Source organism: Echeneis naucrates, chromosome 20 (assembly GCF_900963305.1).
Source record: "Echeneis naucrates chromosome 20, fEcheNa1.1, whole genome shotgun sequence".
Lineage (NCBI taxonomy): Eukaryota > Metazoa > Chordata > Actinopteri > Carangiformes > Echeneidae > Echeneis > Echeneis naucrates.
Genome location: NC_042530.1, coordinates 3857052 through 3870879, shown reverse-complemented (window position 1 = coordinate 3870879; position 13828 = coordinate 3857052). Strand labels below are relative to the sequence as shown.

General features: G+C 40.4%; 2 protein-coding genes across 2 annotated transcripts; both read left to right on the top strand.

The window, feature by feature from the left end:
• Positions 1-393: 393 nt before the first annotated feature.
• LOC115061041 (ADP-ribosyl cyclase/cyclic ADP-ribose hydrolase 1-like) lies at positions 394-4447 on the top strand. Its single transcript, XM_029529259.1, has 10 exons — positions 394-493; positions 860-966; positions 1106-1229; positions 2006-2132; positions 2236-2371; positions 3059-3141; positions 3257-3330; positions 3422-3514; positions 3932-4018; positions 4162-4447. The coding sequence occupies exons 2-10, from the start codon at positions 924-926 to the stop codon at positions 4268-4270; spliced, it is 876 nt and encodes a 291-aa protein (XP_029385119.1). The 5' UTR covers positions 394-493; positions 860-923; the 3' UTR covers positions 4271-4447.
• A 1130-nt stretch (positions 4448-5577) lies between these two features.
• LOC115061043 (ADP-ribosyl cyclase/cyclic ADP-ribose hydrolase 1-like) lies at positions 5578-10776 on the top strand. The gene is made up of 8 exons (XM_029529260.1): positions 5578-5828; positions 6830-6956; positions 7075-7210; positions 7753-7835; positions 8690-8763; positions 9619-9705; positions 9807-9890; positions 9996-10776. Exons 1-8 carry the CDS (start codon positions 5668-5670, stop codon positions 10051-10053), a joined length of 810 nt encoding a protein of 269 aa, XP_029385120.1. The 5' UTR covers positions 5578-5667; the 3' UTR covers positions 10054-10776.
• Positions 10777-13828: the final 3052 nt, after the last annotated feature.

Here is a 13828-nt window from a genome sequence, read left to right as displayed (position 1 = left end):
AAAAGATACCAATAGAAACGTAAACCTTTATAGTATTGAAAATTAGTTTGAAGCTACGCTTATCACAAATTTACAAATGTACAAATTTGCAATATTACATAGTGAGGGCCCATTTTGAGACATAGCAATATATTCCATAATGCGCTGAATCCAAACATCGGTTTCTTCCTTCACTTCGTGTTAACTTCTCAGGGAACAGCGCAGTGTGTGTGTAGGCTAGGGGACCATAATGGGAGTCATGCGGATCTACTTGTTGCAGCAGGGGGCTGGGCATGATATCTCATCTGTCCTTCAAGAATGTCTCTGTGGGTTGATGAAGAGGTGTGTTTGTTAACCGATGAAGAGTAGCCTTTCTCAGGCACATCGGCCATTAGCTCTGAAAGGAGGGTCCACATCGCATCACACCACAACAGGACTTATGTTCAGGGGGGAAACATTTCCTGTCACAACCACAGAGACATCTGTTGACCCCTAACCTTCAGCAAAGGGATTGGTGAGCGTTTACTTTATTCAGACAGTTACAAAACTGGCTGTGTGTATCTATTATTCATGTGATATTTAACGATGTGACATGCACTGACATGAAAAATCTTCTGTGTATCTACTGTAAAATGTGAAAATGAAGTGTTTAGTCTTAGGTAAAGGTCAGCCAACATCATTTGTTAACTGTCTAACTGTATAACTATCTGTTTCAGGGTGTTTGAAAAGCTGCCAAAACAGGGAGGGGTGGCTGGTTGTGCACAACACAAGACAAATAGATTGTAGTCAATCAAAAACCACGGATTAGGATCACTCAGGAATGTACTTGCTGGCCTAGAGTCAAGTCCCAAACTGACACTTTTTCGTTTGTGATCAACAGTGAGGCAGATAAACGCGTATAAAAACATCTTGAATCTTTATTGAGGATCTATGGTCCCACCACCATGACATCCTCTGGAACATTTATCATGATCAAGGTGATGACATGTAAGTAATTCCTCCTGAACTCCCTTTTAGCTTTCCTTTAATCTTCTTTAATTTAATCTTTCTTCCTTTCTTCTACACAACTCCTCCCAAAAGAGAAAGATAATATCGTCTTTATTCTGTCTTTGTGTCCACTTCAAAGGGTTTATTATGCTTCTGCTGTGCCTCGACCAATCTGTACCACAGTTCGGGACAACTCCCAACATTAAACACATTGTGGTTGGACGGTGTTACCATTACATCACTCTAGTTGACCCCAGCTTGAGGTGAGGACCGTGCAGCAATTTACCCCCCATGTCATTTTTCCAATATTTTTCCAAAGTCATGAATTGCAACACAGATGATTTGAGCTTTCAAAGACCCGAAACCAGCAGCTCATTATAAGGCCAGAGTCTGCATGACGACCTGCAACACTTTGAGGGGATGTTTACTTTGACTTTCCTTTTATGTGCCTCTCTAGAAAGAAAGACACTGAGGCCGAGACGGTATAAAAGGAGTTTTATTTCATGGGAAGGTCGAGCCTATTTTGACATAACTTGATCTGTATTCAGTCACATTTCCTTAGTTTCTTTTGAGATCTTATATGTTATTTCATGCCCAGCTGAAATCCATTTTATTACTTATGTCGTGCCACAGAGGTGCCTCTGTTTTCAATGGGTATTGAGTTCAGTGAAAAAAATTTTTTATCACTCTAACAGACCTTGAAACCTCAAAAAAAAAAAAAAAAAAAGTGTTCTTTCAACCAGACTTGAAGATCTACATTTGGTTTGATGATTGATGTGGCAAAGACATCGTGCACTCCTGCATGACATGCATCAAAAACATTAGGGCTTCAACTTCTAATTATTGTCATCTCAGCTTGATAGATTAAAAAAATAAATAAATACGACGCACAGTTCATCACAGCTTCCCAAAGACAAACTTGGAATCTATAAATGTCTTGTTTTGTCCAATACATTTCTTATTTAAAAAAAAAATCCTCAAGCTGATTAATGGATGATGAAAATAGTTTGAAAAGCATAAAGACTGTTTGTATGTGAAGGTTTGACTGTGAGGAGATCTGGAGACATTTTGAGGAAGCTGTTATCCATCGGTCTTCTTGTAATGTGGCAGCAGAAGATTATCATCAAATGTTTGATGCGATGCAACAACCTTGGCCGTGTGATAGGGTGAGAAATGATCCCTTTAAAATTTGAGAAATATTCAACATTTTTAATGGATAGCTAATTGGATGGCTGATATTTGGCTCATTTCTCTCGTCCCTCTGCTCAGTTTCTCTTCTGGAGTAAAACCAGGGCACTGATGCACGTCTACGCAGCTGCTGTTGGTCACTTCTGGACACTAGAGGATACGCTAGTTGGATTCATGTTCAATGACCTCATCTGGTGTGGACAAGATGAAGAGTCCGGTAGATTTATTTATTTTTTACATTTTTTTATTTTCAATTGAAACAAGTCAGACCTGCCAGTGAGATTGCCTCTTTACTGCAGCAGTTTGGGTTTTAGTCCGACCCATGGCCATTCCACTTTACGCCATCCTGATCTCTTTTCTGCCTCTGACTGGCTGCACCTGCAAAATCAAACAAATGGAAGTTAACTGACCATGAATGAGTTATCTGTAAACCTTACAGCTGCTGATTGTTAGATTTTTGTCACATTTAGACTGACCCGGGATAGCTGTGTCCCCTTCTTGATGATAAGCTAAGCTAAGATAACCGGCTGCCGGCTGTAAGAGGGTTGATCAGACTCACCAAGAAAAGAAATTTGACTGAGCATGTTTCCCAAAACGCTGAATTATAGCTAACAAAGTTGATTAAGGTTTATTCAGTGGCAAATACAATGAGACTTTTTTTGTGTATTTTTATGACAGATGTGACTTGGTAGCACCTGGATTCAAATGAGACGCTGCAGCTGTGCTCCAGATGTTTTGCCCTTTCTTTCGAAGTTTTATTACAGTCGCGGTGAAGAGGGATTAATCCGCCAGCTGCATGCTGCTCCATGTCAACCTTGATCCAATGACCTAAACTTCCTTCAACCTCTATATTGGTCCTGACACTTAGCTAGTTTTAACTGACTGGTGTGAATTTGACACACAGGTTTTAATTTCAGCTCTTGTCCGGAGTGGTCTGCGGGCAGAAACCATCCAGTGTATTCTTTGTGGAGGCAAGCCTCTCAAAATGTGAGTTTAAGACCGCCACCACTCTACTCACTGTGGTTTCCATCATTTATGTGTAAGGGATTGTTCTGAAACCAGCGGTAGACTATTGACCTCCTGTGAATCATTCATTTGTCAGTTTGCAGAAATGGCATGTGGCAACATCACTGTGTTACTGAATGGATCTATTCCAAATGCCTTCAACAGGAAAAGGTACAAACAACCAAAAGAAGTAATCAGTTCATTAAATATACTGCTGCTTTTCGAGTATGTAATAAAATGATCTCTTTTCTAAATCTCACAGCATGTTTGGAAGCGTTGAGCTGGACAGCCTGAATCCACAGAGGGTGGATCATGTCAACATTAAAGTGGCGACCAATCTACAGGGGCCATATATGTGAGGATTAAATAATCATTTGATTTTCATTATAACACTTAATAGATTAATTCTAAAACATTTTGGGGGCTGCCATGTGATGAGAAATCCCTCTGCAGATATCACTGAGCTCTTAAATTCATCACATGACTGTTCAATAATCAACATCTGTATAAATCTGTTCAGACTCAGGGCCTAACTTTATTTGCTAGATTAATAACTGCAACTTTATGGCTGACCATAAATCTTAAATTACCCCGTTTCTATTAGTAGCTTTACTGATAGATTTACTACTTCACTATCTTGGAATGGCAAACACTTTATGTCCTTGCATGCAATTATAGCGATTATAAAGTTTAATTGTATTAATAACAAATATAATTTTGAATATTTTTATCACAGCCTCTCCCAGTTCATGCTTGAACTTGTCCTTTACAGTGAATCATGTAGTCGAGGATCCATTGCGGACCTGATCCAAATCCTCCAGTCCAGAGGTTTCCGCTGGACTTGCATAGACAATGATCAGTAAGTGAGAGCCAATTAATTTTTTCCAAAATGAAATTAATTCAGTAAGGGACAACATTGTGCACAGGGGTTTATTTGTGTTTTGTTTCTTTCTTTTCTAATGTCTGATTTTCTGGAGTAACACAAACCACATTTGTCCACAGGACCTTGATGATCCTTCAGTGTCTCCAGGACCCCAAACAGCCGTCCTGCCAAAGCACGTTTGAACAACTTGTCGCACAGACACAGACTCTTATCCACCTAAATCAGTAGACTGTCCAGACTGGTCTGACAAGATGAACATTCCTAACAGTCTGTCTTGTTGCCTGTGTTGATTGGAGCCAATTTCACAAATTAATTGCTGTTCGCCACCGAATGTCCTCTGGAATCCACTTGTGTGAAATGTTGAAACGTTTTAATATTCAGGCATAAATATAATTTTTGTTTTTGGTTGGCTTCCTGTCACTTTTGCATTTTAAGCTTTGCTCTTTTAAGCGCACTCCATTTTAATGTCCTCACATACGACATGAACAACTTCAGGTATATTTTTGCTTGCACAACAGTCGTATTCATGTGCTGTCTGAGTTTCTGAGCTGGCGCCAAGTGAACATCCTTTTGTTCAAGGCTGTAGTGTTGACAGAGGTCCTACTATGTCCCAATATTTTTAATATTCAGATTTCAAAATAAACATGATTGCTCACTGATTGCTCATTCTTTCAGTCCTAACACACTCAACAACATTGAGCAATCACAAATGACAATTCAGTACTGTATATGCTACACTTTAATTGTTGTGTGTGTGCGCGCATTCATTCATTCATCTTCTAACGCTTTTCCATTTCTGGGTTGCTCTCCCTCGCCCAACGTGAGGACAGGGTACACCAAGGACAAGATGTCAGTCCATCACAGGGCCAACAGAGACCAACAACCACTCACACTCAGACCTACAGACAATTTAGTGCCACCAATTAACCCAAACATGATGTGTTTGGACGGTGGGAGGAAACCGGAGTACCCAGATGAAACCCAGACAGACACAGGGAGAACATGGAGACTCCACACAGAAAAGGCCACAGGCCGAGAATCGAACCTATGACCTTACTGGGGGAGCAACAGCACTAACCACTATGCTGCCGTGCTGCTTGCTGTGTGTAAACCTCCAACACCTTTATTTAGTGAAGTGACATATCAAAGAACGCGTGACTGAACGGTTGACTGATAAAATTATGTGAAAATGATAGTAAACAACAGTCTATTTTTAATTAACTAGTTTAATTAACCTGAGGGAAGCAAAGTCGATCTAGTGAACAATTATACTTTAATTACAAAAATGTTAAATTAAATACACACTTCCCTTGAGTGTGTGTGTCCAAACTTTTGACTGGTGTATGTAAATACTTTTAAAGTTGGATTCATTTGAGTTAATGACACGCACAAATAAAACAAAAAAGTGTGTGTGTGTGAGAGAGAGAGAGAGAGAGACAGTGTGTGTGTGTTATATTTGTTTCGTTTAGTAAACGTGACCTAAATCTGAAGCTCTCCGTGACAGACCAGTCACCGGCACGAGCCGGTGCACGCGCACCGCTCCGTATTTAGACGGGCCAAGCGCGAGCGCCGCTCCTTGTCAACAACAGGAAAAGTTTCCCAGCTGAGAGCAGCCGGACTTCTCAATGGAGCCTCCAGCGAAGAGACGGAGGAAAGCATGTGTCATCTTCTGTGTCATTGTTGTCCTCGTTGTCATCACAGTCGTCGTTGTGTTGGCGCTGTCGCTCGGCCACAACTCAGGCGGAATGAAGTCTGCTTTCTTTGACAGGTGTGAGGCGTTCAAAGGGTGAGTCTGTGTGTGTGTTTTTGGATCTCCTAACTTCAGGACTGCACACAGAAAACAAACATTTACGAGAAGCAGCAGCAGCCTCATTTTGATTTTGATTTTTGGGGACACGTTAATGGAAAAAAATGCAACATGTTGATTTAGGTTTATTATCATTACGGAAGTAGAAGAAGTGGCAGTTTGTGGTGTGTGTTCACAACCACAAACATCCCATTTATCACTGAGAACAAGCTGATTAACGTGGATGGAAATACACATCAACAGCAACACAAACTCCAAACTGATGACAAAATGAGAAACATGAAGTTCACCACTCAGTTCACAGAAACCTTATCAATGTCTGGAAATCAATGTACAAGTCAGAGATCAGAGTTGTTGTTTTGTTTTTGTTTTTTTTTTTTTGTTTGCACTTTCTGCAGAGCTGTAGATGAAACGCTGACACTGACATTTTGACTATATGAATTGAAGAGGGCGTGTCTGGTGCCTTTCAGCCTTGAAAGATTAACTGAAGTGCATTTGTAATAATAAGAACTTACTGACATCGATAAAGAGTCCCACAACTGTTCAGGCAATACAGTGTCTCCGCTACAATATCGATCTGTCTTTGGCACACACATCTCAGCGTTGAGGTCAAGTTTTACACCACATTGCATAACATTGTGAGGTGTTTATAATATTCTGGGCCCATAAAAAATGCAAACTGGGAGAAGAAAAGAGTAGAAACGTCAGCCTCAGCTACAACTGGAATAATATGATTGAATTTTGCATTTAAACGTTTAAGTGTGACTGTGGTAAAGTAGTGCGGCTGCTTTTGGTTGATTCAAACACAGGCGTGTCGCTGTGGAGTACACAGACGGTGTTACGTGAGAAGAGAGTTGTGCTTTCTGGTCCTACACTTGCCCCCACGTCCCCGAGGCTGAGTTTAATGCTGCACTGAAATGTCTGTAATGACTGCTCAGTGTTGTTGGATTCAAACATGTTCGGGCTAAACTCTGTTTCAGATATGACTGTCAAAAGGTATGGGATGCATTTCAGCAGGCCTATGTCGGGAAGGACCCTTGTAATGTTCCCATGGAGGCCTACGACCCTCTCATCGCTGCAGGCACCTTCAAACCTCCATGCAACAGAGTGAGCATCGGTCATCATGCTTCATAATCATCTCACACAAAGTCTTCTATAACAAAGAATAACCGGTTTGATGTTGTGATATTAACTTTACTTTTTTTTTTGGGGGGGTGGTGGTTAGATGATGTTCTGGAGCAAAACAAAGCATGTGGTCCACGACTTTACTGCAAAGAGGGATTGTTTTTTCACACTGGAGGACACTCTGTTGGGATCAGTCCTGGATGGTCTAACGTGGTGTGGAAAGGAGGGCAGCAGTGGTAAGTCTCCAGACGACCTCACAGCTGAGGACCGTTTAGTTGGATTTAGTTTAGACAGGAAGTAAAGTAAAAACGGAGAACGAGGAGAGGCAGGAGTCATTCATTTGATGTGCGTGCCAAACGTTCTGAGGGAAAAAACTTTGACGGGCGTTGCCAGGTGCTTTTGCAACATGAAAACAAAGCTTATCAGGATGTCTGCTGATATTAAATACTAGAGGTCTATTATACCGTGTCAGGTGGTTGCAACTCCACTCCATCCTGGCAAAATTTTCGAGGCTTTGAGCGAAAGTAACTTGAGTTATATCTGTCTTCTTAATGAACTCAAAGCGAGAAAGCCAATAATTCTATTTCTCAAAAGAGAAAACTGCACCTGTAACTCACAGGTGACACGTTCTCGTTATACAATACGTACACAATTACCCAAAAAGGTTTTATTGTGAGACTGTGGCCATATTATATTTTATACCAATTGCTTTTTATTTCTGTGTGCGACTTGACATCCTGAGGTTTCTAATTTTTGTGTGTTTGTGCTGTTGTTCTAGAAACATTCACAACCGACTGCCCAGGTTGGACAGAATGTGAAAACAACCCAGTACGCTCATTTTGGAACCGAGCCTCAGCTGCTGTAAGTTGTCAGTAAGAATCCCCTTGCTTGTTGTGTGTTTTTGCAAAGTGAAGTCATACAGCCCTCTCATGATCAAGCTGCGGTTAACGTAACACATATGTGGATCGTGAGATGCAGCAAATTTCTGTGTATGAGTGATTTAAGAGTCGAAAAAGGTCACCCTGCCTGGTTCTTCATCAATGAGGCTTTGTGTTGGTCTCTATGCAGCCACATTGTGTAGCTCTCTCCTGAGCAACCAGCAGCTCCCACACATTCAGAGGAGCCTTCACACCAAAGTCACTGCGGCCTCTGCCTCACAGTCCGTGTGAGACAAATATGACCTCACATCACGTTTTCATGAGAAAAGTGCAGCAAGACATTATGTCAGAATCCTACAGGATGTTTACAAATCCTTTATTAGAGCAAGGAGAAAAATAAAACCTGCTCTCTGCAGTCAGACTACAGCGTTGTAACAGGATTTAGTCTCCCATCACTCACAAGCTTTAATAACCAGGAATGTGAGGAATGTTGTTTTAGGACCTGTTGTTTAAGAATGGGGACTTTAATTGCTCCTAGCAAACTTAAACGCAAAGTGAGTGAGCAGGGTTCTTCTTTTATTTTATTTTCTATTTTAAATTTTATTTCTGAAGACTGCGATGTGATCAATCTTTTTGTCAAACAGAACAAAGGAAGCTGAGTCTTAGTGACACTTTGCATTCAACCTCACACTTTATGACAAAAGCATGCACAGTCACCTTTCATTAAATAGAGCTATAAAGCACGAGGTTCTTATCTGAATGAAATAAAATAGAAATAAAACTAGTTGAGGCTACATGCAGTTGTTTTTCTTCAACACCGTCTCTTCATGTGTGCAGTTTGCAGATGTTGCCTGTGGTGTTGTTACAGCAATGTTAAATGGATCCATCGACACGCCGTTCAGTCCCACAAGGTAAGCCTCTCTGCACTTCCCCTGTTAACACATTAATGGCTTAAGTGAGAACAGAAAGAGAAAACACAACATCCTGTGTGATTTTTCATGCAGCGCCGACCGTGACACTGATTTAACTGAGCTGTGCATCTATAAACTTTACACCAAGCATCCACATGACACGTAATGATCCAAATGCAGGAACATTTTTAATCACGGAGAAATAAAAAGAGCTTGTTCCCTGCTGCACGTCTCCTCCTTTATTTGCAGGGAAATGTATTTTCTTTGCTGTTAACTTGTGCTCTAGCTATTCCTGCCACCTGCTGGACAGCTTTGCAACTAGTCCCAAGTTGCCTCAGTAGCTCATGATTAGTTTTGCTATTTGTCGATTAATTTGCAGGGTGTTTTCTTGATTCATCATTCAGCAAATATGTCAGAAAACCGTCAAACACAGTTTCATAAAGCCGGCCTGTTTCCGCCAACACTCCAAAAAATGAGAAGCCGCAAATCGTTCCGAGAACATTTGGAAAATGACTGAATTTACGATATTTACGGCAAAACGATTCTCTGGTTGGTTGGACCTGATGATGTGGTTGCGTTTTTGGTTCTAGTTTCGAGTTCAGGTCATGCAGGGCTTAGATTAGGCTGTCATTTTATTTGTGTGTAGTCTCTTTTGTCCTCGCTCTAACACTACTGCCTCAATTTCTTTCCATTTCACGTCATTGTGCAACCACTGCAAAAAAAAAAAACAAAAAACAATGATGTGATGTGATGCTAGTGAAAGAACTGTACAAAGTCTTTACTTTCCAAAGCTTTATCAGAGTGTGTGAATTCATGCCGTGTCTCTAAACTGTGCTCTTTTGATCTCTCTCTCAGTATTTTTGCAAGCATCGAAGTTATGCACTTTAATGCCACCAGAGTCAGAAACCTGAATGTGGTGCTGGTCACACAGGAGAAACCTGTGTAAGAAATACACACATTTTCTGCACCTTCTCGCACAACGGTTACAGTAACTGTACCGACAAATACATGATTTTCTTTAATGTTGTGTCTCTTCTCTTAAGCGCAAATTGCACGAATGCATCTTTAAAGAATTTGCAGAAAGTGTTGGCTGAAGGAATTCAATATAACTGCACAGAAGTGGCACAGTAAGTACACTGTGTGTGTGTGTGTGTGTGTGTGTGTGTGACGAGGTGTGTACATTTCTTTTATCACAGTTTGTTGACTTTGTGCTCTCCTGCCTCTGTTTTTAGCTCCCAGATTGAGGAGTGCAGCAACAATCCAGAGAAACCATGTGGAGCGTGTTGGTGAAAGTGTCAACAATGAACTTTTCTCTACAGTTTGTGAATAACAGAACGCGTTTCTGTTCATGTATTATGTAGATTTACTCCTTTCCATACCAACGGGCCAGACTGATTAATGTGAAATGTGTCTTTCTACATGAAATGTCAGTGATAGAGTTTTACGGTATGACAAAGATCTTTGTATTTTGTGTTATTAAAGTTTGGGGTGTGGTGGCGGGGTGATCAAGTGTCACGTACACTTACGTAGGTGAAGCAGATGGTGGAAGAAGCTCCTGAATTCTTTTAGAGAGGCAGTACTGTCCTGTCTACAGATGTCACTTTGAATAAATGCATTCACCAAATTAGTAAATGTAAATGAGGAGCTTTTCCCCCTAAATCCCTCTTGTTAAAGGTGTTGCTGGAAATTTACAGCCCTCGTGGACAGACCTGAATCAAACGGATTATTAACCGTTAGACAGTCTCTGTGTCAGTACTGGGCCATTTCCTCAGCGTCGAGTTCCTTATAACTAGATGGAAACGTTTTCTGGAGCACGTCCATCGAGCTTTTATGAGCCATAAGCGAGCAGTGACTTATTACAGCAAATCAGTTGTTCCAGGCTCGTAAGTGCATCAGTATAGGTAAGTCGTGTGAAGCCAGTTGGTTGTAAAGGGCCTGAATAAAAAAGGAAAACGTTTATGTTCTGTTTGTTTCGATTTCCATTTTTCCAAACGTATCAATGTGCTGTCATGTCAAGTCCTTTTCCTGCCTGAGGTCCAGTTTAACCAGAAATATATAATTGTACATTCATATTTCATTCAATATAATTTAAGTTTGTTTTTTTTTATACTGGCTGTGGGCAAAATTATTGGAGCCTTGGGTATTTTTTTGTTTGTTTTCTTTTATGCAAGACATGAAACAAAGACCGAAAAGGTGATAAGAAAGATTTCCTGGGGTTTTTAGAAGATTTATCTCACACCACACAACCAAAAAACTGCCAAATACTGCGAGAAATTGACTTGTAGATGATATTTATATATGGAGCCCTAAAAAAAAAAAATAGTTATAATAATAGATAGTTGTTCATTAGCCTTCATAGTTGTATTTCTGCTAAACACACATCTTTTGCTTTCTTTTTTGGTTCACATGAAACTCAAACATGCTGCCAGAGTCGGACTAAAGTAGACACAAGCATACAAAACCGCTAAACCACAGACAGGATAGAAAGTGCTCATAAAAAAAAAAAAAAAAGTCAAACCTACTTTTGGTTTTCCTTTTGTAGGTGTGGTAACACAGATAGGAACATGATAAGGGCGTCTAACTCTGAATCTTGAGGAATGAAATTGTTGCGGTAGGAAGGAGGAGGCGGCTCATTGAGAGTCAAAAAAACCTCCCCTTTCCTCGTGTGACTTACTGCTGTGTCATTCGTACCGTAAACTGGCTGCATGTGTGCTGGGAAGAGATGTTCGGGGTTCTCAGTGCACAGGTGTGACATGAAGAAGGCCCCTTCTGTAAAACCACAACATGGGGTGCTTCAGAAAGTCTAGTGTCGGTAAATACTGTCACAGTTTGACTCACTGACACTCAGACTGCACGCTGAATAATCATCGATGCGGTGCTTTTAAGACACTAACAAGTGTTTCAGAACAGGCCCATAAAAAAAGTAATAAATATATAAATATATGTATCTCTATATTTCTCACTGGTTGAGTAAGATTGAAACCCATCTTATAAATCACCCACACTTCATACATCACACCATGTATGTTTTATAATCGCTGAATTTGAAGCGATTCGCATGGTTTTGACAACAGTTTGATCCTCAGTATGTTTCAGATTCACTTTTCCTTCCATTTCCGTTCTTAAAATTAAACTAAACTGTGAAATTAGCACAACTTTGCACCGATAAGACGCATTTGAAAATGTGTACCCCTCAAGCGCTTTTCTATCGACTCTGTTGAAGAACTTAATGTGGTTTTGTGTTTTGCTTGAGTTTGACGTCTCCACTCGAAGGGGATTCCTGTGCCAAAACCTGTTTTACAGTTTCAGTTTCTCGCTGGTAAGTTTGAGAAAGTTGTATTTTATTGAAGCGTTGCCGCAGGGGTGACCTTGGGCGAGGTGTGGCGGCGGAGGTTTATCCAACCGTGGATTTTACCACCGCCAACTGCCTACCAGGCAGCCAGCAGAGCCAGAACCTTTTAATTTCACCAAACCTGACGAGATTGGAGATTGGATGAGGAAATGAAAACCACAAAAACTGAGCAAATAAAGTGAACCAACCAACCACTCTCCATGTGAGTTTCATCGAGAAGATATTGTGATTTGTAAACTCCAAACCTCTTATGGGTGTTAATTTGGTGGGAAATACGTGCCCATATGTTGCCCCACCATCGGACTTTAGCGAGCTCCTGTCCACAATAAGCCCGCACAAAACAGGAGGGTTAGAAAAATTGATGATGGAGGCTAATTTAGCCTGAAGACAACTAAATGTTCAGCGTTTAACAACTGGGAGTAATTTTGAATGACAACATCTGCCCAAGGTGGATTATCGGGCGCAAGGGCGCCATCAAACACCACAAAAGAGTTGAGTCTCTATGAAGCTCAGAGCCGCACAGACAACAGTCAAAATACCCCAAAACCACCTCAAGGAGTCAAGAAAAGACTACAAAGACACGAGGAACAACCAAACAGACACACCAAAGTCGACAAACAGGCACAAAATGTCCCCAAAGGCAGGCAAGCAAAAGGTACACAAACTGATGCGAAGCTGTCGAAAGGAAACATTAAAACAGCCCAAGATGATCTAAAATTAATGACAGCTTTCGAGAAACAGGTGATTCATCATCAGTGACTTACAGAAAAAAACCGTACTTTTTTTATTTTATCTTTTGATTTTTTTTTTTTTTTAAAGGAAGAGGGGAAGGGCTGTCAGGGTGAAGTGGGATATCCCAGAATACCTTTCTCATCAGCTCATGAAAATTGTGAAATTAATGGCGGTGGAAGCTCCAACTTCAACTGCTGGAATTAATAATAATAATAATAATAATAATAAAAACTACTTTCATGTAAACAAAAATCACAAGAATCGCAGTTCTTTGGGCATATTGTTGGGCATCAGCCCACTGGTCACCTGGTTTGATGGAGGGGGGGTACGTTTATCTTTGAGTCAGAATAAATGAGGTCCCCTGAGAATCAGCGTGTTTTCCCGCCTCCTCCTTCCCTGAAACAAGAAACAAGTGCGCTCTGAGTCAGCCAGCAGATTGTGTAAGACAATAAAACTGCGCTATGTCAGACTTTCCCACACCGACCAGCCCCTCTGATGCACATGCAGTTATATTTATCTTCAGCTCGCTGCTGATTACTTTAAAATGCCATTTTTTTTTTCCCGGATTAACCATCCAGGAAGTTGAAAACCACGGAGATGGTTATAATAATAAAATTATACTAATAATAATCAAATTAAAAAAAAAAAAAAACTTATTGGGAAAGTTTAAAATTTACAATAAATTTTAAAATAAACAAATAAAAAGGTACCACAGTTACATGCACAGTCCATTTAGTCCACTCAGTTATTTTTGCTTGTTGAGTTACTATTATTAAATACACATTAATACATAACTGTGAATTGTTATGAGTATGTGTGAATATATTGATTTTCATGACAGATAGGCCGAATTTTAATGCGACATCAGTTCTCCTGAATGAAATGAAGGCTGTAGTTTTTTTTTTTTTTTTTTTACAGCGTAAAGACTTTTCTCTTAGTCATCGATCCATCCCATAAACACACCGTCTCTTACCGCTCATG